Consider the following 27,458-nt stretch of genomic DNA (forward strand, 5'->3'; position numbering starts at 1 on the left):
AATAAATAAACGTTAAAAAAAATTTGTTTTTAGTGTTTATTTTTGAGAGCGAGACACAGTGCAAGCGGGGGAGGGGCAGAGAGAGGGGGAGACACAGAATCCAAAGCAGGCTCCAGGCTCCCAGCTGTCAGCACAGAGCTTTAAAGGTCTTATTTCTTGAAAACACTATTTTGATCCCCAGTGGGATGGGTCCTAAGGACAAAAAAACCAGAGGGACATCTTAAACTGTATTCAGGTGACTTCTTTCTAGTAGCAATATTGTCACCATTATTTTGAAGCTATTATGTTTCTAATATAACGTTAGTCATTTTGGATTATTTGGAATAAAACTTTATCATGCAAAGACGACAGTTACAGGTATAAAATTAGAAATATCAGCATGAACTCGAGATTGAGTTTTCTCTTTTCACAACATGTGTATCCCCTAGCTGTGTCCATGACCGTGCCTAGGAGCAGTGTAACCCTGCAGGGGCGAGCCCCTCTATGCCAGTGCACTCACAAACATGCCTCTGGAAGTGGCCGGGCTCTTTGGAGAAATGCCTCGTTCTGCATCTCGGGCAGGAAACGCACACAATGAACTGATAAACTGGGCCTCCTTCTGTGCCTGAGAAAAAAGACCACAAGGTTCACTTAAAAAGGACACACAGGTGTCAACTTGTAAGGGGTCCCATCGGCCAAAGAAGTGACAGTTTGAGCACTAGAGAGAAAAATGACTACACTGGATCAGAACACATGAAATTTATAAGTTTCATTATGATACTTGATAAAATGCACTGGTGGTCTTCCCGGGTTGCTAGGCACCAACTGACTGTGAAAACTGGTAAGAATCGTGTATTGATCCAGGTCTTTCTCACGGACCTCGGGGTAACCACTGTAGAGAAAGGACAGACTGTTTTTACAGAAAAATTCTGGTGCCTAAGGCCAAGTGGGGGATAGATTTAAGAAATGGTCATTTTACAACACAATGGAACAGTGGGTCAAGATGGGAGTCATCAGTAGATGCTAGACCGGTTGGGGAAGGTCTGGTGGAGAACTCTACACTGGGGAAGGGGTGTCCATACCTGGACCACAGATGATCCATCCGTGTCAGCAGAAGTGAGGCAGGAAACCCGTGGCATCACGTAGGGAATTGTCCCACCAAGATGACCTTCTAGTTCAAAGCAACCTTTCCTCGAAACCAGGGCTAGAAGTATTAACTTGGTATTACCACCAGAAGGCAGTCCACTGGCTTCTTCCATAAATAGCGTGGACAGGAGTGGGGCCATAAATAGATAGCATGGACAGGAGTGGGGCCATAAATAGATAGCGTGGACGGGAGTGGGGCCGTAAATGATAGCGTGGACGGGAGTGGGGGCCATAAATAGATAGTGTGGATGGGAGTGGGGCCATAAATAGCGTGGACAGGAGTGGAGTGACCAGAGAAAGGGAGCTTTTGCAGATTGAAACAGACTTAAGGGACTGACCATATTTGTAAGGGTGACTCTTCTGTGGATCCTGATCTGAGCAAACCATGTGTAAGAAGATGTTTGTTTTTTTAACCATTGGGAGACTTGAACGTGGCTTGCTGTTCGATGGTATCCAAGACTTAAATTTTTGTGAGGTGTGACAGTGGCATAGCAGTTGAATGGTGAAGACGCCTTATGTGTTTAGAGACACACGCCGAAGTGTTGGCACGGTACGCACAGTGTCTCGTGGTGCAGATAAGTCTTAGTCCCTCGTTTGGGTCTAAGAGTTGAGAAGCGTGGGTTTGACCTAAGGGTCAAGAAAGGCACCACGGACCCTTTAGGATCATGTCCACTTTCCGGTGACAGGAAAGGGTACCCCAGCCCTGGTCCAATCATGACATCCACGGGGTGTCTGCAGATGAAGCAGGGTGGGGCTTGGACCCTGGAGTGTTCCCTGTGGGGTGCCGTTCTCCTTCCAGCAAGGTTTCAGTTGCACAGGAAATACAGTGGGTTGAGGCCGTTGTGTGCCCATGACCAGGGCTGGCCCTCCTCCCTCATGAGGCTGTGCCCACGCCGAGATGTGGACGGTGCCAGCTGTCCCGCTGGGACCTGGTGGAGGCACCCCAGCTGCGCACCGCGAGGCCTCGCCTCTGCTCTGGCCCCCACACCCGCCGGAGGGCCAGCTCCATAGTTACTCTGAACCCAAGTGGGGGCTCCGCGAGGCCTCGCCTCTGCTCTGGCCCCCACACCCGCCGGAGGGCCAGCTCCATAGTTACTCTGAACCCAAGTGGGGGCTCAGGAGAGCATCCGCTGCTTGTCAGTTCACGAAACTGCCACCTTTCAGTTGGCAGCACACAGCCATTCCTGTGTTTTCGTGCTTTTTTTCCTGACGTGGAGACCCTTTTCCCCTCGCAGACACTGCTAGTGACCGGCTTTCTTGGAGCAGAGGCATTGCGTGTGCGTGTGCGTGCGTGTGTGTGTACTCGAACCTGTGTTGGGAGCTGGTCCGAGAAGGGACACTGGAGACCCAGCGGGAGGGAGAAGTTCCAGCTCTGCTTTCTGGAAGAAAGCTGGGTTTTCCCTTTGACCTGCATCCCTGGTTTTCGTGGGATCCTCTGCGCTGCTGAGGGGTGACCTGGGGACTGGGCCAGAGGCAGCTTGAAATGAGCAAGTCACCAGCCCTGGCCGCGGGCAGTGACGCATAGGGGCCACTGTCTGACGGTGGCACTCCCTCTGGCTGGCGCTTGTCTCACCTGCAGGGTCTCGCGGGCAAAGCGGGAGGCAGGTGCATGCCGTTTCTCTTTAAAAAGGAAAACTGGGAGTGGTTTTCAATAGCTGTAATTGGGGATAAAGAAGTGTTGAGGCGGATCCCCTTGTTGGGAGGCTTGGAAGGAGGGAAAAATGGGGCGTCTCCCGACGTCAGGCCTGGACCCAGCAGGCGAGACCCCGGCAGAGCCTGGGTCGGGCCTGGACACGACTGCCAGGCGGCCCTCTCAGGTGGCCGCTCTGCTAGGGCAGTAACTCCTGTTCCCACGTGAATTAGGGCACAGCAAGTTGTGCACCGTGTAGTTTTGGCTTTGTTGCCATTGTCCTGCCAGTGGCCATTGTTGTGAGGCCACCCGCCCCTCCAGGGACCACGGGCCCCCCCTTTTCCTCACGAGACCCCAAGAACTGCCCTCTGTGAGGGTGCCCAGCTGTGTGCTCATACTGAGCCCCAAAATCACGTCTGTCCCTGCAGTGACTTGCCTCATCCCTTCTCGTGTGCACAGTGGGGAGAAGGATGCTGGACACCCCAGGGGCCGGCCTTCACTGGGGGCCTGGGAGGGGGCCGCCATCCAGCAAGCAGTTCCCGTTCCAGTAGGACAGGAGGACTCGAGGCCAGAGGGCACCCCGGGCTGGCAGGTGATCAGGACCCGAGGCCAGAGGGCACCCTCGGGTGTCGGGGGGGGGGGGGGGGCAAAGCCGCTCAGGGACCTGGATGGGGTGGCAGGACTGTTTTTTCTAAGAGAGCTGCACATTTGTTTCGTGTGGTTTTCGGGATCTTTCATTTTACGGTAAAAGCTCACCCACGGGTGAGGTATGAAAACAAACCATGCAGCGGCCAGAGAAAGTAGCAGGAACCATGCATCCACGGGCCTCTGGACGACACATCTGGGAGACGTTTCAGGCTGACAAGGTTTTACACAGACACACTTGCCTTTGTGACCTTGTTAATTAAAACTTGGAAGCAATTTTCCTCGGCGGTGGGTGCCCTCCAGCACCAGGCAGGGGGTTCTCGAGAAATTCCCTTCATATCAGGGAGAGGAATACCATTCCAGGAAGAGCCTCACATCTCACTGGGCAGGTATTGAGGAGGGAGGTTGGGGAGGGTGTGGGGATTGTCCTAACACCATGTGGTGGGTGGCAGGCAGGGAGAATGGGGTTAGCAACAGGAAGCACAGTACCTGAACAGTACTTTGGGATTTCACTCTCGTTTTAATAAAACCAAAGTCCACATTTCCAATTTCATAGTTTGTTTACAAAGAGAGGAGCTACATTTATTACTGTGTTTTTGCAACACCTCGTAAGCCTTTTGTGAAGATTAGATAACACCAAGTAGGTAAAGTGCCCGACACGGTGCCTGGTGCATGGCGTGAATGCACACCACCCACTTTACCATGTACCGGGCGCCTGGCCCTCCACGAGCTGCCACAGCCCTCCTTCCCTCGTCCTCTATCAGCTTCCTGCACACGGCCGCTGCAGCCACGTGGAGATGCTTGCTCTTCCCTGTCCCCAGCCCACCCGAGCCCACCCCCTACCCCCCACCTGCTCCTGGGCCTGCCCTCGTATGCCGCCTTCCAGTCCTGCCCTGAAGGTAACTGTCCGTCCTCAGCGCTGCTGTTAGGGGTTGAATTGTGTCCCTTCAGCAAAGGTGTGCTGACATCCTGGCCCCCAGAACCTCAGGATGACTTGGAAAGCAGGTTGTTGCAGATAAAAGTAGTTAAATGAAGCCACTGTCGTGTGGATGTCCTGCTGCCGTGTTGGGAGCAGGTCCAGCATCGGGTGTGGACTCCTGCAATCTCAGGGGCTCAGACCTCGGCTCAAGCACGCTCCCACCTCCCACTGCCCCACAGCCTTCTGGGAACGGGTTCCAGACTGCTCCGTCCTCCTCTGTTGGTGTCCCTTAGTGTCCCGACTCCACCGGGGTGTGGGGTGCAGAGGGTCCCCTTGGGACATGTGAGTCTCGCTGAGTCTCAGGGTGGGCACGGTGGTGGGAGCAGCTGGCAGGACAGAGAACCCAACAGCTGTGCGGCCGCTCATGGGCCAGCCCCCTGGGCCAGTGTGAAGGTCGTGTTCACCCTGTGCCCAAGACAATGGAACATTCAACCATGACGGGCCAAGCGAGAGCCACTGGAGAAAGGGAAGAGCTTCTTGCACACTTGAGTGTGGCCAGCAGCCCCGGGTTTTCATTTTGCGCCAGGCCTAGCAGCTGCTGTGGCCAGCCCTGGTTGGGAGCCGTGGAGAGGTGCCCCAATGCAGAAATGACGCACAGACCCATTCGCTGCAACTGGGACCGGTTCTCGTGACTTGGAACCTGGGCACACAGCCTCACGATGACACAGGTGTCCGGGAGGTGTCCGCCACCAGGTGGTCGCCCTCCCTGGGGAGGGGCGGTCTGGCTGCCAGACCTCATACCCGGTGTGCAGGGTCGGCCAGGCTGCTCCTGCAGAGATGGGGCAGGGGTTGTGAGCCGCATCTCAGATTCCACAGCCCTTGGCAAGGGCACCCCCAGCCTGGTGCGACCCCCACCTCACTGGGTACATTTCTGAGGATGGTTTGGTGAGATATGGGGGTGAGCTTCCAAAAGAGAAAATGAAGCCGTGTCCTGTATGGCACGGAGCCTTGTCCCACATGATTAAAGTCTCTCCGGATCCTGGCACATAGAAGCCATTGTGCAGTTGTTGAACGCCTCCCCCCACCACCCGTCCACCTGAACTACTGTCACCCCCTGCTGGGTTTACTGTTGACTTGGGACAAGGACTGCTCTTTCCCTCCACACCTTACTTCCCCTCGTTCAGAGGGCACTGCAGCCCAGGCTTTCTTTCACACTAGACTTAAACATTTGGGGTCAGGGACACGCACTGCTTGTGTGTGGGTGGAGCCGTGTCCCCCAATTCCACGTGCTGAAGCCCTAACCCCCAATGGGGCTGTGTCTGGAAGTAGGGTTTTTAGGGGGTAATGATGCGTAAACAAGGTCCCGATCTGATAGGACGTACCTTTAAAGAAGAGGAAGACAGCTCTCCCCACTGCCATGCAGGGACACGGAAGGTGGTGGTCTACAAGCCGGGCAGGGGCTTACCAGCACCTCGATCTCCGACTTCCCACCTCCAGAGCTGTGAGATGCGAGTTTCTGCTGTTGCAGCCACCGGCTCTGTTAGGGCAGCAGGGGAGCCTGAGGCACACTGTCACCTTCTCTCTGTGCCTGCGTTTTGTGTTTCAGTCCATCTGCTGGAGCAGCACAAATGCTTCTAGAACCATCTAACACATTACTGGGAGGAAGCTGGTGGGGCCAGGGAGCACTTCTTCAGCCCAAAACCATATCTGTTTTGACCACTTCTAAACACGAAGTTGTGTCTGGGAAGCTGGGCCTGTGGGGTGACTTGGTTGTGACTCCGTAGCTAGTCACTGAGAAAGCCGGCCTTCTGTTTGTCACTTTGCCGCCCGTTCCCTGCAGGTGGTCAACCGCCATTTTAAAAGTGAGCCATGAAGACCTCATGTCATTCCCTGAGAACAAATACTTAAGTACAGGAAAATAAATAACTCCAGCATGAATATTTAAAACCAGGAAATTCGGAGTGTGATATTTGCACACTGGGAGGTCTAATTTGTTTGCTGTGCTGATCAGAGCAGAAAAAGCTTCCATGAGAATATTTGTGTATTCATAACTAGTGGTAGAAATAAATGAATCTTCCTGTGTACATCTTGTAGTGGAAAAAAAAAATCTATTTCATGGCAAGTGGCCTCAGGTCCTGTTTCTTCGGTGCCTCTCTTCTGGAACATAGATGCAACTCGGTATGCAGCATCCAAAGACGGAGTGGGGAAGAGGCATGCTGGCTGGGGACTTCCCGGGTGTTCCTGCTCAGAAAAAATACTTCCTCTGAGAAACAGCTTCAGTCAGAAGTGGGGAGAGCCTGCGTGCCGAGCACAGACAGGCAGAGCCATGATCCTACCACAGTGTTTCTTTCCAGAGAGGCTTTGCAGTCTCCTGTACCAACCAGCCAGTGTTAGCTCCAGGAACATTCTGCCCCACAGTCAATGCCCTGGCTGTGAGCCAGCTGAGGTACCAGAGCTCTTGATAGCTGCTCGGGAGAAATAGAGCTGGATGCCAGTTAAAGGTGATGAACAGATTCTATTCAGTACCACTGCACCGGCGAGGGGGGGGGGGAGGGGGCGTGGAAAGCTGAGCTCAACTCTGAACACAGGCCAAGGGAGGGTTTATGGCCAAGGGAGAGGGTGGGGTGGGGTCAGTGTGTGGAGGCGGATGGAAAGCCAGTTAGAGGAGACACCAAGGGCGGGGGGGATTGTTGGTGAAGGTAGGCAGGGTGATCAAGAATGGGGGCTGACTCAGTGGGATTCTTGGCAGGCAGGGGCCTGGCCGGGGCCCAGGGACCAACCTTAGGTGAGCGTCCTGGGAGCCTCCGGGGACTTTTGTCATCAGACAGGAGGAGATGCAGTTTGGGTGGGGGATGGATGGTAGGGCAGAATCTAGGTCACAAACTGTGTAGGTGTGGCAGGGGTTAGGGGGTTCGGGGAGGGGGGCAGACCCAAGAAGGCCCTCCTGGAGCTGCTCACAAGCCTCAGGAGTAGGAGTGCTGTCCAGCATGGCTGGGGTTATCCAGGGCATGTGAAGCTGCTTAGCAGATGCCCTGTTCAAGGCACCCTTCCATGCCCAGAAGGAAGTCCAGTACGAACTGATTTTGAGCGTCCCAGCGGGGATTAGGGACAGCAAGCCCTGTTTCTGGGACTGCATTTGTGGCTGTTCCTGCTTTGGGTGGAGGAAGTTGTGCAGGACACTGACAGCAGAGGCAGGAGAGCGTTGTGGGTTTCCTTCTGCGTCTCATGGCTCCTGTAGTCCCCTTCCACCTTAAGGAGTGGCCAGTGGGGTGGGATGGTTGTCTGAAGACACAGGCTCATGCCCCAGGAACCGCCCTGAGAAGTCCCTTGACAATGGGTGGAGCAGGTGAATGAGCAGAACAGCACCAGTGTCCCTTGCTCCCTGGAGGAGCTCTGGAGGGCCGGCCCCATCCTTCACACACACACTCAGAGCAGCCAGAGGAGGGTCCCCTGGTGAGGAGGGGTGCTCCCCCACATCTCCTCTCCCTGGAAGGCTGCGCAGGCTCACCGCGGCTGCAGGAAGGCACCTCAGTATTTACACAGATAACTGGAAATTTCCCCGTGGGAGTGTGTCGCTGAAAGGAACGTTCTCTACTTCGCTCACTGTTGAGATAAAAGGGAAAAAAGCCAAACAGATCAAGACAGTCTTGACATTCACAGTTTTAGCTGCATTCCATTCATCATATTCCTGAGTTTTAACAAAAGTCGGACCTCCACCTGCAAGGGCCCCCTCCCAGCTTTTTTCTCATTCACCTGCATCTCCCCCAGGTCTTACGATTCCACAGGGAAACGCGGCTTTGGCAGCGCGCTGCTGGGGGCAGCGTGGGTCGGACCGAATCTCCAATCGGCGGGTGCGCCCTCCCGCGGGGCTCAGTCCAGTATGCGCTTTTCTGCTGCGCGTCGGGGCAGGCAGGATCCTGCCCTTATTTACAAGTTTGATGTTTTGTTCATCGTGAAGTTTTTTGCATTGATTTTGAAGTTTTAAAATACTGCCTTAGAATGTGATTCATCTTGATCACTGAGTTTTTTGTGGCAAATGCCTTAAATCTGCGCCTCCCCCGAGTGCCCCACTCTCCGCTTCCCCGCCCCTGCCCGCGCAGGAGCTGAAATTATTTTGCTCGCTGCTGGATCCTGAGGGCCTCCAGCGTGCCTTGGTACTTCAATACTGTGACCTCTCAGGTCATCAGGACACGTGGGGCGGGGGCGCAGAGAGGACCGTGGATACGGGCAACGGAGATGGGCGGGGCGCGGGGCACTGGGGACACTGCCGAGCGGGATGGGGGCCCTCGGAGAGGTGAGGAGGGGCGGGGCGGAGAGCAGGCGGAGCTCCGGAGAGGGCGTGGTGGGCGAGGCGTAGGGCGGGCCCGGCAGCCCGGCTTCCAGGAGGCGGGTGCTGTCGCAGCCGCCGCTTCGGGGTCGCCGCGGGTGTCTGTGTGTCCCTCCTCCCTCAAGTATTCACGCCCGTGTCGCAGCCGGGGCCGGGGCAGAGGAGCAGGTGGGGCCCCAGGTAGCGGCACAGCCCGAGCGGGTCCTGTGCGGCACCGCCGCCCGCCCGCGGGTGACCGTCCCTCTGCACTCACCGCCGGCGCGCGCAAGAGTCGGTGCGCCCGTGCTCACTGCCGTCCCCCTCAGGTGTTCCGCGACCGCAGGTATCCGTCCCCGAAATTGTGGGTGCTGCGTGGAAGTCCATGCTGCCGCCGCCCCCTCAGGTGTCCGTGCGCCCGCACTCCTCGCCGCCCCCGTCCCCCGCTGGTGTCCCTGCGCCCGTGCTCCCTGCCCCCCCGCCCCCCGCAGGTGTCCCGGCGCCCAAGCTCCCCGCCGTCCCCGCCCCCCGCAGGTGTCCCTGCGCCCGCGCTCCCCGCCACCTCCCCCGCAGGTGTCCGCGCCCAAGCCATGGTGGACGTGCTGGGCGGCCGGCGCCTGCTGACCCGGGACGGCGCGTGGGTGGAGGCCGAGGAGGAGCTGCAGAACAAGGTGGTGGCGCTGTACTTCGCCGCCGGCTGGTGCGCGCCCAGCCGCGACTTCACGCCGCTGCTCTGCCACTTCTACGCGCAGCTGGTGGCCGAGGCGCGGCCGCCCGCTCCCTTCGCGGTGGTGTTTGTGTCGGCCGACGGCAGCGCGCAGGAGATGCTGGATTTCATGCGCGAGCTGCACGGCGCCTGGCTGGCGCTGCCCTTCCACGATCCCTTCCGGCAGTGAGTGGGACGGGGTTGGGCGGCCGCGTGGAGCTCGTCCCTCCCCCCACCCCTCGGGCGGGCCTCCCCGGCGTCGCTCGTGGCCCCCACCCCGGGCCCCCGAGGGGTCCCGTGGGGCTGCCGCATCCCTGGGGACTTGGAGAGCCGGGCCCTGACTTAGCGGGTCTGCGTTTCCAAGGAGCTCTGGTGATGTGGCTGTTGCGGAGCCTAGCGGTGGTGGGACTCGGGGAGGGGTGTGGAAGCAGGAGAGGGTGCCTCGGGAGGCTCGCGTGGGAACTGGGTCTCTGCGTCGGCTGCCGCGAGCGGCTGGGGGCAGTGCTCAGGGGCGCACAGAACTCCAAGGCTGGAGGAACTCCCTCTCTGCTGGCCGGGGTGCGGCTTGGTTATCGCTGCCAGGCCTGGAATTGCCTGAAAGTGAAGGTGTTTACCATTTCCACAGCTGTAGGAAGAACCAGGTCCCTGGGCTCCTGGGGTTAATGTCAGAAGCCACAAAAATCCCCAGGGAGTAGGGACCTGACTGGGGAGGAGGGAGAAGGTGGGAGAGAGGAGAGAGGAGGTGGGATGGAGGAAGTGGGATGGAAGAGGGAGGAGGAAGAAGGTAGAAAGGAGGGAGGAGAGAGAAAGTAGGAGGGAGGAGGGAGGACAGAGGAAATGGGAGGGAGGAGGGAGGACAGAGGAGGTGGGAGGGAGGAGGTGGGAGGGAGGAGTTGGGAGGGAGGAGGTGGGAGGGAGGAGGGAGGGTGGGGAGGATCTCAGGAGGGTTGGTGGACTGGAGTGTGGCTGGGCTCTGATTGCACCTTGGGGTCCCTGTTGTGGTGAAAGCATTTACACTCTGCACACGGTGTTACCCCACCATCCTTGTAATGGACATGGAGTGAGTTTCTGGGTGTGTTTTACAGGGCATGTTTCTCATTTATGGTCCTGGGGGGGGGCTATCATTCAGTTGTGGTGGACCCCCCCACCTCCCTCCCGGAGCTGTCCTGATGAATTGGCTTGTGAACAGTTAAAAGTGGCAGGGGGCTTTGGAAAGGTCCGTAGAAGAACGTTTCTTCCCACAAACACATGCCGCAGGGACGCTGAGGAGGAGGTGAGGCTCAGGCCTTCCAGGTGGGCACCTGCTTCTTAGAGGCCTCGCTCCAGGAGCATCTTACAGATGTCTAGTTTACGCGACAGTGGAAACAAACCCAAGTGACAATTTTGAGAGGGTGAGTCCCGGTGACTTACTTGGCAGAGGGATTCGCCGTAGCATCTCCTCTGGTGGTGTTTGTGAATGCCTCTGATATGCTTAGCACCAGAGTTATGCACGGCCTTGGAACCAGTGCAGGTTTGAAAGTGGCAGGGGGACCGTGTGGGTAACTAGGCAGCGCTCAGGGTCGGGGATTTCTTTGTGGCTTGATGGAGGCAAGGGGACTCACTGCCGGGTGATGAGGCCCCTGTTGTGTATGAGGGCGGCCCTGATCCGGGAGTTTGGAGCCATTGGCGGTCACGTGCCAGCACCTTGTCCTGGTTCGCAGATGTGCCGCTGAGGCTCTGGAACCTGAGTCTCTGCTTAGAGCTTCTCCTCCCTCTTTCTCCTCGGGGCTACCTGGGATCTCGCTGGGGGACGGCCTTGCGGAGCTCCCTCCTGCTTCTCCTGTGCTGCGGTCAGAGCCCTTAGGGTCCACTGCAGGCAGCAGGAGGCCAGCGTGGTCTCCAGAAGAGTCCAGCGTCAGTTTTTCTGCTGGTGAGACCTCGTCCTTCCTCTTTCCAGACTGCACCACACTGGCTCTGTCCTTGCAGTTTCTGTGGTAGGAAGTGGGATGTTCTGTGAGAATGTTTGGAGCTACTCCCTTATTCTAGCCGGGATAGTGCTCTGCTCCCGCTAGGTCAGTCATGGTCAGGGCCCTGGGGCTTTCTTCCTCAGCGGCTACCCACTGAGTCCCAGGTGAGGGGAGGAGGAGGAGGAGGAGGAGTCACTGGGGAGCCACCACGGGTGCCCTGGGCATGGCTGGAGGCCACATGGCTGCAGGGCGTCGACAGCCCTAGACAGACATGTCTACTGAAGTCCCTGCGGCTGGTGCCTGTGTGCAGGTGGGCGAGCGGCCTGATTGTGGACACCAAGGACAGGTGTCCTGCCCATCTCCTTTCCCTTTGTTATGGGCCCAGTGCCAGCAGGAATTCCTGTCTCCTGGTGTCACACGCAAGATCTGCTCAGTGGTGATTTTTCATGGCCTTTATGATTGTTTGTTAATAATGCCGGTACCCACTTGGGCTCTGGTACCCCAGGAGGCCCCGACGAATGACTCTGCCCCCCTCTGGTCTGCTCTGGCGCTGACCACCACCCCCACTGTGGGCCAGGAGAATGGGATGCCTCCTGACAGGTTTGCACTGCACAGAAAAGACACTTGGCCGTGGCATCGTTTCATGGGTGGAGAGTGGCTCCGTCCAAGCCACCCACTTGGTGGGGTGCCTGTGCCCCCTGCCATCTCCCCAGCCTTGGGTTCCAGCTCCCCCCCCACCTGCCAGGCCTCCTGACTCAACGTGTCCCCATTAAGCACTGAATCTGCTGAGTCTGGTTTCCTCCTCGTTGCTACCTCCTTCGGGCAGGGCCTGGACCGTTGGAATATTCTAACCGCAGCCCCAGTGTCCATGTTTAAAGGACTCTTGTTCTGGAACCCACCTCATCTTTCTTGTCTGAGGCAGGCCTGGTCCTGCTGTGCCTACCCCAGCTCTCCGGGGTCCCTGTGGCCCAGGGGGCTCAGTCCACGTCTTGCCCTGCCCTCCCACACTTGCCCCATACTCACCTCCTGCCCCAGCCTTCTGTGACCCCCTCTGCAGACTGGACAGCAGTGTTCCAGAATACCCCATACCTTTCCCACCTCCACAGTTCGTACACATGCTTGCAGCCCCCCAACCCTGGAGCCCTCACTTCCCCGCCCAGCAGCCCCTCCTCCTCATGCATGCCGCTGGGGGACATGAGGGGCGTTTCTGGCCCGGGAGGCCCATGCCTGTCTTGCGCCCAGCGCCACCCGTGTGAGCAGTGTCTCTAGCGTTCAGGGTGGAAGCAGCTGCTGCTCCATGCTTGGCGCCTGTGGGCTGCTCCTTGGCTGGAGCCACTGCAGAGATTTGCTGGCCCGGGGCGGGGGGGGGGGGGGGGGGGGAAGAGACTGGAACCAGCGTTGCCATGACAACCCAGAAGTGGCTGTGCCAGTGGAGGACGCGCCATTAGGTGAAGGGAGGGAGCCACTGTCGCAGCAGCGCCCGCCCTGAGCTGGGCCCTCGGGCTCCCCCACAGCATACCGCGCTCAGAGTTCTCATGCCTGCACTCTGTGCGGCCACGGGGCTCTCCTTCCAAGGCGCCGTCCGTTCCCGCAGGACACCGCGCCCGAAGCTGGTGGAGACAGTGCTTGCGAGCCTCTCCGTGCAGCTCCAGGGTTACGGTCGTCTCCACGCAGACGCTGCCAGGCTGGGGATTCGAGGGCCCACACGGCTGACTGCAGATACTCTGGAGCCAATGTCTGTTCCAGACTCCTCCTCACTCCTCAAAGCCCAGCCTGCCTGCACCCCCCTCCTCCCCCGCCCGACACCTGTCAGAGCTTGATTTAATGTCTCGAGGGAGTGAAACAGCAGCAGCAGCAGCCCAAAGCTTAAACTATAAAGATTTACTGATGGGCTTCAGTTACATGCCCAGCAGCCAGGAGCTGGTCTCCAGGGAGGTGGGAAACCACCGAGGACGATTTCATGGCTCTGCTTTCTGCCATGCCTGCCTCATGCTGAAGCTGCAGCCAGGGGCCACTTGGCAAATGCAGTCTCTCCTCATGGTGGCAGAGTGGCTGCTGTGCCTCGGGCTGCGTAATCTCACACCCTCCACTCTCCTAGCTCACACGAAAGTGTTCCGTGCAGTCGCACTAGTTCTGAGTCTGCTGGTTACCCGTTCTGGTGCTGGTTGGTGTAGCCAGCACTCAATGGCTGTGCTGCATTGGACCGCTGGCCCACCTTGGGGTGGACGTGGCTCCATCAATAACAGCCAGTGTTTTCTGAGCATTTACGTGCCAATCCCTTAGCTATCCCGTATGCATATTAACTATCTAAACCTCCCAACAACCCAGGGAGGTATTTCCCATGGTACAGATGGGGAATTTGGGGTACAAGGAGGTTAGCTAGCTTGCCCAAGTCCTACAGCTAGTGAATACCAGAAGGTGGAGGGTCACGGATGCTGAGCAGGGAGCCACATGCCTCTACCGCCCAGGCCATCAAGGGCACCGTTCTCAGCTTCCCTTACTGCCTGCTCTCTCCCCCATCCCCAGGGTGACTGGATGGTGGAGGGAGGGGGATGCGGGCGGCCCTGGGAGACTGGCAGGGTTGCATGCTTCAGCAGGCGTGAACCCAAGGGATTGTGGGCTCCACCCGCCCCACCCCAGCAGGGACAGGAAACTCTGCACTTGTAATGAGCTCCCTGGTGCTGCTGCTGCTGGTCTGGGAACGCTGTGCCCTTAGCACTGCTGCTGCACACGTGGGGCACCTCCTGGCCTTGGGGGTAAGCCCCAGGCCCTGGGTAGCAAAACCCCCGCGGGACCATTCTGACGTGGTGGGCACTGCCCGCCCCGCCTTGCCCAGGGTGAAGACCCTGCACTGACCCATCTGCCTGAGCTGCTGGACAAAGCTGGTGGCAGCCTCTGGCCACCTCCCTGCAGTCTTCAGGCCAAGGGCTGTGCAGCCGTTTCTCTTTTCCCCATGTGTTTGTCTTATGCTTTGGGGGAAAGCAAGTTTCATAGGCCCTTCAAATTTCTGGGGTTGTTCAGCATCCTTAAAACACTGGTGGGGGGTCTTCTCCACCCCCCAGCCTACCCCTGAGTTGCCGGGCCAGCTGGCTTGTCAGCAAAGGCCTCAGCTGGTCCCGGGGCTGGCGTCTCTCCATGTCTGTGGTTTGTGCGTGTCAGCCCTGGTGTCTGTTCCACAGATGATGATCAGTCTTACATAACACTTTTTCTCTCCTCCTTGGCTGTTTCTTCCTCACGTGAGCAACAGCTTCCAGAAGCTGCCGGAGTGGCAGCCGTGTGCAGGTTTCCTTCGGGACCTGGTGGTCCTGGCAGCAGTCGGGTATAGTAGGAGTGACCTCGCCCGCCTGCCTGCGTCTGCAAGCAGGGTGGAATCCGCCGTGGGCCCAGGACCGATGTTCCCGTGCCTTCCTTTTCCCCTGAGCAGTGCTGGTAGTGCCTTGGCCCGTTAGGTCTTCCCGCAGCCAGGTTCGTTTTGAAGCTCACCGGATCATGTGCGTTTCTCTCCTGTGACTTCTTTCCGCCGTCTGCCTTTCCTAGTGTCTGCTGCATCAGTCCTGTTCTTGCCTTTTGAGTCAGTCACACAGCTCGTCTACAAGTCGTTTGGAAAAGTGTGTTTAGGACCACAACTTCCTATGTCTAATTGTGTCTACGGCTGCAGATCAGAAGTGTATTCCATATTGTTCCCTTTTGATTGTGTTGTGGTCTGTATCGCTGTTTCACATGTAGTGGTAGTGTATGGTTAGTTAGTTTTTAGACTCATTCCAAAAGCTGCATTGTATTGGTGTCCCGTTTTCATTGCATTGTGGTCTGGTTAAGTGGTCTGCGTGCTCTTGCTTATTTGAAATTTTGTGACGATCCCTTGGTGGCCGAGAACATGCTGGGTGTGTCACGGTCCCGTGGACGTTTGAGACGAGTCTCTCTTCCTTTGGGTGGAGGCGGGAGGTCTTCTTCCCGCTTGATTTATGCCTTTGTGTTTGGCCTGGGTGCCAGAAGGCAGCAGGAAGACCTTGATGGAGACGTGATGGGGAGACTTGGTAACAGGAGGGTTTCAAGTGCGTTTTTCCTTCCACGCAGACCCACAGTCCCTAGGGTGACAGGTGAGTGCAGTCACATTACTGAATGAGAGACACTTGCAAGGTGGCCTTGGGAATGGGGAGGGGTCTTCATCAGCTGCCCTGTCTTGAGGGCACTCATTTAGGAGAGGGTTAAGGGGAGAGACAAAGGAGGTGGTTGCTCCTTTTCCTACGTCAATGCAAATAATACTTGTTACACGTGACGGAAAAAGTAGCCAAGAAATGTGTCGTCCATAATGTAAATCAGCCTCTCCTTGAGTTTGAGGGGCAGAAAGTCTCACACAGCTTTGTTGGAACTCACAGAGTTTTAACACTGATGGTTGTGTGTACCTGGTGTTTTTCAGCCTCTTGAGACAGAGGAGGGATATAAATTTATTGGGGCATATTTGTGGGTTTAGAATTGTACCGTCCAATATGGGAGCCACCTGCCACTCATGGCTACTTGAATTTAAATTAACAAAGATGAGAAATTCAGTTTTGCTGGCGCTCCTCCACCTCTTGGGTGCTCTGTGGTCCCACGCAGCTGTGGCTCTGGGATGGGCAGCCCAGGCTCAGAGCAGTCCCCTCCCTGTGCACGCCCCTCTGGGACAGCACACCTGTCCCCTCCCTGGGACACCCCCAGGACAGGCTCGCAGCAGGGAGAGAAGGTGTGGGCAGGCTGGGGGCTAAGGCTTTGCACGGCCAGCCAGCCTTGGGGACGTGGGTGTGGCGGCCTGCCCACTCCCCCGCTGACCCGGCCCTCCCTCTTCTCTCCCGCAGGGAGCTGAGGACCAGGTACCACATCACAGCCATCCCCAGGCTGGTGATTGTGAAACCAAGCGGGGAGGTCATCACCGACAAAGGGCGGAAGCAGATCCGGGAGCGGGGGCTGGCCTGCTTCCAGAGCTGGGTGGAGGCGGCCAACATCTTTCAGAATTTCTCCGGGTGACGCCGGGGGTCTCGGGGGCACCTGCTGCTGCATCCTGAGCACGGGAAGGGGAGCGGCCGTTTCCTCCCCACCCGCACTGGTACGGTTTATGTCCCGGCAGACAGAAACACTGCCAGGGAGGATCCCGTAGCCTGCGGATCCTTATTTCTATTACTCTTAGCAGAGCTGTCTTCAGGCGAGCCTGAGTATGCTCCCGTTGGGCTCTTGGGAATCCATGGAAAACACATCTTTATACCACTCCTCAGGTGAAAGAACACATTGACGAATACATCTTCTGGAGACCTACTTCGGTTAATGCTAAGTTCTCACGACTCATGTATCACTGAGGTTTGCAGAATCCGTACGCTTTAATAAACATTTCCGGCACAGCCCTCTGATCTCCCTCCTTGTCCCCGCAAACCAGGCGCTCGCACGGGGACAGTGAGCTGCTCCCCCAGTGCTGGTCTCCACACTGTGCTCCCGTTTCCAGTCTCACAGCTGCTCGAGGCCGCACGTTCACGGTGTCAAACCCGCGTCTCCTGCGGGTGCAGATGGGTCCAGGTAAGCGGGAGCCACCACAGGCTCTGCCAGGAGCCCTCTGCCCTCGCACTGCCGGCCACCGCTGGCACACCACACACACACACACACACACACGTACACACACCCCTTGTACACTACACACACGCCCTACACCCCACATACACACACATGCTACGCACACACACCACACAGATACACACACAGACATACACCCAGCACGCACACACATGCACACACATGGACACACACACACCACACTCACCTCACCCCACACACCACGTACACACACCACCCAGACACACACACACGCCCTACGACACACACTCTACACCAGACACACACCGTGCTCTTGTCTCCGCCGGCAGCCTTGACTGCTGTACGACCGATGCTCAGAGCACACGCACCACGTGTCTCCTGGAGCGGGCTTTCCCGGAAGTCACCGTAACCACCCAGCTGAAAGCAAGCCACAGCTGGACAGGACAGGGGCTGGGGGGATGGTCCGCGGTGCTAATGCTCCTTGCAGGCTGCTGGCTCCTTTGTGACACTGCCTGCGAGGCCCCTCTCTCGCCTTCCGGTCACGGCATCCACAGGGACCCAGAGCCCGGGGACTTGGGGACCTGGCCCTCGGGTGGGTGTCAGAGCCGCCCTGGAGCTTCTGTGGAGGAGGTTCGGGGCTGGGGGGCCACTGCCTCGGGGTTCTGGGGCACACTCTTGCCGCTGAACAAACGGCACGCAGACACATAAGCTGTCAGGGTTCATCCCCATGTGCAGTCTTTTTTCCTCTGCTGTCAGCCCCGGGCAGGTGCTCCCCCGCCACGGAGCCCACAGTGAGCCCCGGGGCGGTGCTCCTCCGAAGTGGCACCTGCTGCCAGCCCTGGGTGGGTGCTGCTCTGAGGTGGTGCCCACCGTCAGCCCCGGGGTGGGTGCAGCAGCAGCCGCCTGGTGGGAAAACAGGCCCCCATCGGTCTTGGTGGTTACAGATGCGCTTCCGACCCTTGCCCTATCAGGAGAGGCTGCAGAGAACTTGCTTGTTCTTCCTGTCCCCAGGACAAAACATAATTTATGGGAGGGGTCCTCCTGTTTTATAATAAACAGTTGAACAGGGGTCCTCCCCCCTCACATTTCAGGGGGTCCCCTTTGCACTTTGTCCACCCTTGCTTCCTTCAGCAGACTCCCCAAGGATTCGTTCACAGTGGGGGAGGGGATGTGTGTGTGTCGGGGGGAGGGGACCGTGCCTTCTCTCTCTGGCCCCACCTTGAACCTCTTGGCACCTGTATCAGTCAGCTTGGGCTGCATAACAAAGTCCACAGACAGGGCAGCATGAACAACACAGACCTCTTCTTTCCCCGCCCTGGAGGCTGGATTCCAGAATGAGGTGTGGGAAGGGTGATTTGTCCCGAGGCCTCTCTCCTGGGCTGGCAGATACCAGTCTTCTCCCTACCTTCTCACGAGGTCGTCCCTCTGTGCATGTCTGTGGCCTCCTCTCTTAGGAGGACACCAGACAGGCTAGATTAGGGCCACCCTTGTGACTCCATTTTACTTTAATAACCTCCTTAAGGCCCTGTATCCAAATAGTCACATGCTGAGGTTCTGGGAGTTAGTGGGGGCACACCTGGCCCCCAGCACCCAGCGCTCGGCCTCCCAAAAGCAAACTGTGGTGCACAGACAGACACATGTGCTTGCAGCTGAGTTTCCCAGCAAACAGCACAGAAAGGAGGAAGGAGAGGGACAGGGTCCAGCCCGCCCCCCTGAGGTGGTCTCTGGGGTGTGGGACCAGGAGCTTGGGCCCTGCTCGGGGCAGGCAGGTGGGCCTGCTTGCAGCCCACGGACGCAGTGGCCGGCAGGTGACACAGCAAGTCAAGTGTGTGGACACCAGCAGGAGGGACAGCAGCTCTCGAGACTGGATGCTGATTTTAGGCTGCACTCTAATGAGACCCCAGACGGGTTGCTGGCCCCACAGGGGACTCTCCTCTGAGACACGGCTTTACCACCTACTCCGCCCCGTCTTCCGGGACCGGCACCTCCAACAGCAGGAGCTGCAGTGGGCTCGCTCATCCTGCGGATGGTCACCCGCGTGGTGCCCACAGGCCTGGGCCGTCAGCGCCTGCGGCGGCCCCACGCTTCCCCAGGCAGGGCAGCCTCCCGGATGGTGCCCGCTCTCCAGCTGGCCGTCCTGGCCACTGCACTTCCCACGAGGAGCAAAGCCACTGGGACATGTAGCCGTGCCCAGGCTGAGAGCCTGGGAAGTGTCTGACTCCTTCTCGGGTTAACCCAGCAGAGCTGGTGGGCTCCCCATGCCCGAGTGGTGCAGCCCCGTCACCTGTCCTCAGGCTTCGGTGGGGGAGGTTGCCTGTTTACAGATCACTGTCCCCAGAGGCGGGCTGGTCTGCAGCAACCCAGTGCGGGAGGGGAGCCTGCCACCCTCTCACCAGTAATCGCGGGGCCCCTTTCCTTCGTCATCAGGGAACCCGAATGCACATCTTCCCCCGGTGGTTTCAGCCACGTCCTGTGACTTCTGGCCTCAGCGAAACTGGTTGAAAGAGGCTGAATCGCCTTCTGCGCCACAGCTCCTCCTGGGGCAACTGGACGCATCTACCTGCTGGCTCCGGCGTCCCCACCCCTTGGCCACCTTCCCTGTGGAGGTGAACCTGCCGCACTCAGGCACTCTCCACCTGCTGGGCACCCGCCAGGTGCCTGCCTGCCTTCCTGGGGGCAGTTGGCTGAAAAGGCCTGCAGGGCCCTCAGGGTTGGAAGAAGCAGGCCATGGGAGGGGGGTGTGGCCCCAGGATCATGTCAGGAGAGCCCCCAGAGCCCAGGTGATAAGTACAACTTTTAGGACTCAGGTTTACAGAACTAGTGGGCAAGGGATAGGACATTGGACCCAAGCGCAGAGGGGCTCCTGCCCACGTTGTCCATGGAGCACCCACAGGGGTGGGAAGGGACAGTGGGGACGTGCAGAAGTGCCATCAGGCCCACTGCAGAATGGGGGCTCCCTGGGGCTCCCAGGCCACGAGCGGATGCCCACCCTGCAGTCATGGTCGCCACGCGAGGGCGGGACCTGTTCTCACGGAGCACGTTCTGCAGACTGAGAAAATAGAACACACAGAGAATGCTTCCTGTGTGGGGGCCAGGGGTCCTAACTGGCCACCCACCTATCCCTTGAAGGGCTGCCATGGTCCCTGGCTGGGTTCCAGGTTTCCACTCCCATCTCCTGGAATGTGAGGTCCACACAGCAACTAGACCCGTCCTTCATGTGGAAATCGGGTCGTGTTATGTCCCTGCTTCCCAGCACCTCAGACCGAGGCCAAGTCCTTCTGGGACCATCCTCCCCATTCTCTGCATCCACTTGCTCCTCCCAGACACACCTCCCTGTCCTTCCTGTCCCTCCGTGTCCTGTCCATCTCCTCGCTGTGCTCACTCTGCCCACATGCCTCCTCAGAGGCTTCATCCCTGACCCTCCTGTCTAGATGGCACCCCCCTCCTCGTTCCGTGTCACTGTTGTCGACCCCCTTCTCTGGGTTGTCCATCTGTCTTTCTAGCCGTCTGTCAATCATTTATCACATCTTTCTGCCTATTCTGTCATGTCTGTATCACATCTGTCTTCTATCTCCTATTCACCATCCATCCATCCATCCATCCGTTCATCTGCTATCATGTGTCTATCTGTATCATCTATTATCTACCTAGCTTCTTTCTATCATCCATCCATATATTTGTATCATCTGTCTACTATCTAGCTCTTGTCTATTTATCTATATCTATCTATCATCTATCTATCTATCTATCTATCTATCTATCTATCTATCTGTCTATCTGTCATCTGTCTCTACATCCTTCTCCCCGACCACCAAAATCACTACCTTGAGAGCAGAAATTGTATTCCTGTCTGGTTCCTGGAACGAGTGGATACTGGATGCTCTGTGACTGTTGCCTTATTGAATTCTGATGTCCGCTGAGCATGATCACGTGTGGCACACCGTAGGTTACTCTGTCCGGCCCCACATCAGTGGACGTGATGCCAGTCTCTCACTGGTGCTGCACTGAGTGCCCTTGTGCATGTGACTCCTAGCGCTGCTGTTGGGACACAGTGAATTTGTGTGTGAATTGGTAAAGAGGAGGAGTGAGCCCTCTCTGTGTTTCTGGACCGTGTGATGTTCTGTCACCATTTGGGGAGTGATCTTTCTCCTGCTGGCTTAGGGCAGTGGGCTGCACTTCAGTAAGTCAGGCCTGTCTGTGTGGCAGTGCAGTGGAGTGGCCCCAGGCTGGGCACACCTGCCCTCCATCGGGTGCTCTGGCTTCCCGAGGGGGGTGCAGTGTGAGGCCAGTGGGGTGCGTGTGCTCAGTGTTCAAGGTGGCCTGGCCCGTGCCAGGGCCTGGAGCGCCCGTGCCTCCCTACGCCTGTCCTGTCCAGCCCTGCCTACGTGCTGCCCCTTCCCATGCGGCTGGCCAGCAGAACCTGGGGAGGTGTCTGGTTAAGGTCAAGACGACTGAGCGCATGGAAATGGGAACTGGGCACAGGGAGTGTTTGCAGCTGAGTTCTTGGCTCTGCTTCATGGTAATTAATTTGTGTCCCATTTAAGTGGCCACCACCAGCCGGTGGCTACCGCCTGGACTGTGCCAGAGACAGCACACTCAGCAGTGTGCTTTGACCCGGGGCCCAGACTCCAGCCCCTGGCCACCCCTAGCAGACAGCTGGCACCGGCCCTGAGCGGGCCTGGTGCTGGTCCTACGGGGTGGGGACGCTGGCCAGGACCCAGACGGCTCTCCCACCGGCGGTCCCCGTGTAGCTGTTCGCTCCATCTTCCTGGCCCCCTCACAAGGCATGCTCCCGGCTGTTTCCACGTCTGCGTCTTCACGAGGTGTTCTGACGTCTGGCAGGGCTGGTCTTCCCTGGCTTTGTCTTATTTTCCAGAACTTTCTGGGGTATTCTCCTGTACTTAGTTTTTGCACGGCGAGCTAAGTGTGGCGATCCAGTTGGGAGGGGAAGCCTACTGTTCTCGGGAGAAGAGCCCCCGCTCCGTCGCTGCTGAGATCCGCCGCTTTTCCGTCTCTTCCCCAGTGGCCCTGCGTGCCTGTGCCTTTCCCTGTGTGGTTGCTGCCCCTGCCTTTATAAAGAGAACTCTTTCCTCTCCTTTTCTCCCTGTGACTAGTTTTTATTTACAGAAGGGGCCCCTTCGGCACGTGGGTCTGTCCCCAGCAGCGCGTTGTGTTTCCCATGGCGCTGGGTGCTCTCAGCGCGTGTGTTTCCACAACAGCAGACGTTGCCTCCCTTGTTACAATTTGCCTCTTGTGTTCCTCTCCGTCATTAAACTGACCCTTAACCGTGGCAGGGACGTGGTGGGAATGTTTCTGGTTCTTTGCTGTCAGGTTGGATGCTCCTTTTGGTTTAAGATATCTTTTTTTTATCATAAGAAGAAAATAATCCACTTTCTGGTAGGTGTTTTACAAATTTAATCAAGAGTGGATGCCGAAGTTTCTTAAATGCCATTTTAGCCTCTCTGCAGATAATTATGTGGTTTTTCTTCTTTGTCTTATTAATGTAGTGAATTCTGTGAACAGATGTCCTAGTTTGAATTACCCTTGTATTCCTAAGGGATGCATCCTACTTGGCCATGGTTTATTATTATTTTAATGAGCTTTAGAATTAAATTTGTTAAGGTTTTATTGAGGCTAGTTGCAGAGATATTCATATATAAGATTGCTCATTTTGTGCTATTTTTTCAGCCCTGCTGTGCAACCCGGTCTCACCACGCACAGCACCTGCTTCGGGAGACTTTGGTGCCCAGCCGGGGGTTGTCCACTCACCAGTGTGGTGTGCACTGGTGCCTTTACATAGGTTGTAACTCTTGGTTTTGCTTGTTTCATACTTCTCAAAGATGTGTTTTTCTTTTGGCAAGTAAAGAATACGGAGCCATGCTACCTGGGGTCCAGTCTTTTGTTTAGAAATAAACTCTTGGGCGTGTCCTCACCTGAAAAGTGTAAAAATAGCATGTCCTCTTCTATAAAATAGATACTACACCTTTCTCAGAGGCTGTTGGGGAGTAAACGGGTTACTAACACACACAAACTTGTAAGATCAGCGTCCAGCACACAATAAACGTCATGTAAATGCTATTATTGCAGCTAATGCTATTAATCACTTGTTAACAACACAGAATGCTGGGTTTAGCTGGAGGAGCCCAGTTGCAGCTTGATGGCCTCACATGGCCTGAGCTCAGAGCCCTCCGTGTGTGGAAGGGAGCCTGCTGTGTGGACAGGAGCCTGGGGGCTGCAGGTGGAATGGCCTTACATGCTGATGAAGTCGCTGTAGGACTTGGAACCCACGTTTTCTTGATCGGCTGAAGCCCTCCTTCTCTCTGTGAAGAAGTTGTGTGTCCTGTAGCTGAAGGTTTTTTGGGAGTGGACGTTAACGTCTGACTGGAGACCACTTGCCCTACTTGGTATTTGTAAAAGCAAAACCTGCTGGTGAGGTCCCACAGTGAGGAGTGCAGGGACCCATGGGTGAAGGGGAGTGTTTGGGCTGATTGGGCATGTCTGTGGGGCTTTCCCCTGGTTGTGAGGTTTGTGTGTTGTGGTTCCGGAAGCAGGGAGAGCCGTCCTGCTGGCAGGGTTAACCGGACATGTGGACGGGAACCGTAGGACTCCCCCGAACTTCGCAGGTTGTTCATTTCACGTGAATGTTCGTCCAAGGAGTGGGGGCTAAGCTTGCTGTGCGATGGTGAGTGAAACTGCTGTCCAGACCAACCAACATAAAATACTCTTGAGATCTGAAATACCCTCGATGTCTCTCGTGATGTTTGAGGGACGCTCCCACGAGAGGTCAACAATGCTGGGAAGAGTGCCATAACACAATGGAAGTGTTTGCACGGGACCATGCAGCAGGGGGGTGCAGAGGGTGAGTGTCCCCACTTCTGTCCCAGAGACGGATGTGGGGCGGCGGCTGAGGGCCTGGGGACTTGAACAGCCCCAGAGTGAGAAACTTCTGTGTTGCTCGCACAACAATGGGAACGGATGGAATGCTACCCAGCTGTCCACACGTGATCAAGATGGCAAAATCTGTGTTCAGAGTATTTTACCACAATTAAAAGAGAAAAAGATCTGTATGGGTATTTGTCCAGAGAGGGTATACAGATGCTCAACCTGAGTAGTCAGTCAGGAGGGAAGCAGATGGAACTTCAGTGAGATGCCACTTCGCAGCCACTGGGGGGCGGGCGTGAGTCACAGTGAGAAAGCAGCGTGGGAGGCTCGGAGACACGCGGGGAAGGCAGGACAGCACAGCCTCCTGGGAGAACAGTTTGACAGCTGAAAAGTTAGAGGCGTGCAGTGTGTTCCAGCAATTGTGCTTGTATCTATGCACTGAGGGAAACCGCAAACATCCACGGAAAAACTCGTGCACAAATGTTCCTAGCGGCATTATTTGTAAATACTCGTTACTCATAAATATTCATAAGTGTTTGCAGACCGTTGGAAACAAGCCAGAGGCCATCAGCTGATGTACAGACGAACAAAACATGGCACACGCACACGGTACTGTCATCAACACCAGAGGGACTGATGCACTGACACGTGCGACCATGTAGATGAGCTTGGAAACATTCTGCTCCGTGAAAGCAGCCAGTCACGAAACTTGTACGATTCCTCTTATACGAAAGTGTTCAGGATTGGACACCAAAGACACAGAGACAAAGGGGTGTGTTAGGACTTGGGCAGGGGTAGGGCTGTGGGGAACTGGGGGATGGTTGCTTGTGGATCGTTTTGGGGGCGATGAAAATGTTCTAAAATAGTGAGTGGGGGTCTGTGAATGTCTTAAAAACCATGATTTATATACTTAAATGGGGAAATCATGTAGTATGTGAACTACTCTCAATAAAGCTGTTACAATAAAAATAAACTATAAAAAGGAGAGAGAAATCATTATCTTGCATCTATCCTGCTGGTGGTGCAGGGGCAGTGAGGCGGACCAGCCGTCCGTTCCCAGGACTTGATGGCCCACAGGCGAGCAGTAGTTACTCGAGAAGAAGAAAGAAGCCGACAGTTGCCTGTTGTGTTGGGCCATATAACTGAAAGAAATAGGGTGTGAGGTGGGGTTGGGGGCTCCCCGAAACTGTGTATTCAGGGCAGGGGCCAGCCTGGTGGGAGTGGTTGGACTTGAGATAGTTCCTGCCAGGCTGGCAGGGAGCCCCGTGTGTTCTGGAAACTCGGGTTTCCGGAAACCCAGAAACAGGGCTGGGTGGTCTGAGCACAGGAGTCTGCAGATCCCATCCTGAGGACAAGACCCGAGGGCAGAGATTTCTCTGCCATGCTAGTGTGATGCAAGCCAGATGATACTTTAAAATTTTTTTAAATTTTGTTTTAAAGATAGAGCCAGGGAGGGGGGGGGGCGGGTAGAGAGAGAATCCCAAGCACCAGGCAGGCTCTGTGCTCCATGTGGAGCCTGATGAGGGACTCGATCTCCTGACCCTGGGATCGTAACTTGAGCTGAAATCAAGAGTCAGACGCTTACCCAGCCACCCAGGCACGCCTGCCAGATGGCACCTTAAGTCATTCCTTCTTGTAGATCTCGTTAATTCATTTCCAAACCACACTTTCCAGGTTAAAAGCAGATTACTGAACACTCTGATGTTTCTCTTGGGAGTAGAGCAGGAAAGTTGCAGAGGAGCGGCTGCCCCGTTAAGCGAGCCCTGGGTGCACCCCATGCAGGGGGGCCGGGACCTCACAGGCAGAATCGGGCAGAATCTGGTCCATCGCCATGGACAGAGCCACCGTGTGGAACTAAATGCACCTGGGGTCTCTCTACTACACCTGCTTCAACAGCTGGCTTCTCCTTCCTCATTTTGGGGGCACCTGTCAGATCCCATTGAAGGAGCCCGGGGCCCCCCAGAAAGAGGCTGTTCAACTCATGTCTTCTGGAGGAAGGGAGGGATTCCCCAGATATGGGTGAAGGGGCAGAGCTCTGTTCCCCGTGGGGCCCCAGGCCGCCTGGAGGCCTCTGAGCCGTGCGGGCGTCGGAGCCTGAGTGCCGGGGACCCTGCCACAGTGTCTCTATGAGCCGCCGCCTCTTGACCGTGTTTCAGGAGGGTTAGCCATCCTCCCACATGGTACGGGGTACAGGGTCCCCCTTCCAGCCCCAGAATGACGGTGAGAAGCAGGTAGGGGGAGTGAACAGGCTGGTCTTGCCCCTCCCTTCCCTCCCCCTCCTCCTGTTTTCTTCCTGTTAAATGTTGAAGACACTTTATTGTTTAACCTTTAAAACCTTTTATTTTGAAAGTCTTTGAACTTAAAGTTGCAAAACAGTACAGACAATTCCCGTGTGTGTCCCCAGTGTCAGCGCCTTGGGTCATGTCACGGGCTGCTCCCACTGCCCGCGCTGCGTCCAGCAGCCACGTGTCCTGCTGCCTTCGGTGTGGAGTGCCCCCCTCTCTTCCTGGTCTCTCTCAGCTGGCTGACGAGCAGTGGCCAGTTTGGGTTCCTCAGTTCGGGTTTCTCTGCTGTCTCCTCGCCCTTGATTGTAGGCTGTGCCCTTTTGGCGAGAATGTTATAAAAGTGCTATTGGGGCCCCCTCACTGCTCCGCATCTGGACGCACGTGTGAGGAGGTCACGTCCCTGGTGCTGCGCTCAGGTGGGTCTTCAGGCTTCTTCGTGAGGCTGTCCTCGTCCCTTGTGTGAACCCGCCACTTAAACGCCAGACGCTCCGTCTCCCCGGCCTGGCCTGCCGCAGGGAAGGGGCAGGTGCAGCCAAAGGGTGAGGGGGCAGGGGAGAAGCTGGGGGTCAGTTCCCAATTAACAAGTTCTCAGACAGAGGGCATCGAAGACAATGCAGATAGTAGTGCTCTTGTCTTAAGAGTTAGTCGGGGGGGGGGGTTCGGACAGGTGGTTTCACCAACCCACTTATCGTGGATGCGCTCCCTGAAGGCAGCTGAAGCATGTTTTCAAGTGGGCCTCATTGCACAGCACGTGGTGACGTAGGTGCTCTCTCCGTGGTTGGGAGGTGAGCCCTCACGGCGGGCAAGGTGACAGGCTCGGTGGCTGGTGCCCTGGAACACTGGCCTGTGTTCTTATGGGAGACCCCGGCTTCTCCTGTTACCCCTTCTCCCCAGAGCCCCCTCTGCGCTCACTCACTGGTTTTCCATCCCTCACCTGGGTTCTGGAAGGATATTGCTCTTTGCTACCCCCAAGCCACGTCTCTGTAAACACAATGTTGTGTGGGGAAGGGGCGGCTGTTCGTGGTCAGAAGAGGAATTTAAGTGGGGTCTGCCCTGTTAGTTTTAGCTGCATACAAAGCACGGAGGTCAGAGACGTAAATCGCCACCGTTTCCTTCAGCTTACAAGCCCAGAGCTGGGTGGGCCACCTGGATGGCCTGTGCTGGGCTCTCCCACGTGCTGTGGCCCACAGGCGGCGGGCAGCTGGGTGCTCCCCGGGGCCTGGTTCCCGTGGGGCTTGCGGGATTCCGAGCAGATGCAGCTCTGTTCAGGTTTCTGCTGGTGTCCCATTTGCTGCCTGGTTCTGCCCAAAGTCCCGTCTGGGCTGTGAACACAAGGACGCAGACTACCAGCCCTGTTTGCTGGCCATCTGCCGCGGGAGAGGTGGGAAAGCCGCGGCCGACAGGGCACTAAGCATCAGAGTGTTAACAAAATAAGGAGAAGGATATCCTTGCTCATTCTGT

The 27,458-nt window shown here is 56.8% G+C and overlaps 2 protein-coding genes across 2 annotated transcripts in view; both read left to right on the forward strand.

Moving 5' to 3' along the window:
• Positions 1-27,458, forward strand: part of S1PR3 (sphingosine-1-phosphate receptor 3) — a 256,049-nt gene that overhangs the window by 7,250 nt on the left and 221,341 nt on the right. The gene's annotated exons all lie outside the window — the stretch shown is intronic.
• On the forward strand, positions 8,759-16,643 carry NXNL2 (nucleoredoxin like 2). Its single transcript, XM_042965052.1, has 3 exons — positions 8,759-8,968; positions 9,196-9,514; positions 16,107-16,643. The coding sequence occupies exons 2-3, from the start codon at positions 9,213-9,215 to the stop codon at positions 16,273-16,275; spliced, it is 471 nt and encodes a 156-aa protein (XP_042820986.1). The 5' UTR covers positions 8,759-8,968; positions 9,196-9,212; the 3' UTR covers positions 16,276-16,643.

The sequence above is a fragment of the Panthera tigris genome, chromosome D4, assembly GCF_018350195.1.
Source record: "Panthera tigris isolate Pti1 chromosome D4, P.tigris_Pti1_mat1.1, whole genome shotgun sequence".
Lineage (NCBI taxonomy): Eukaryota > Metazoa > Chordata > Mammalia > Carnivora > Felidae > Panthera > Panthera tigris.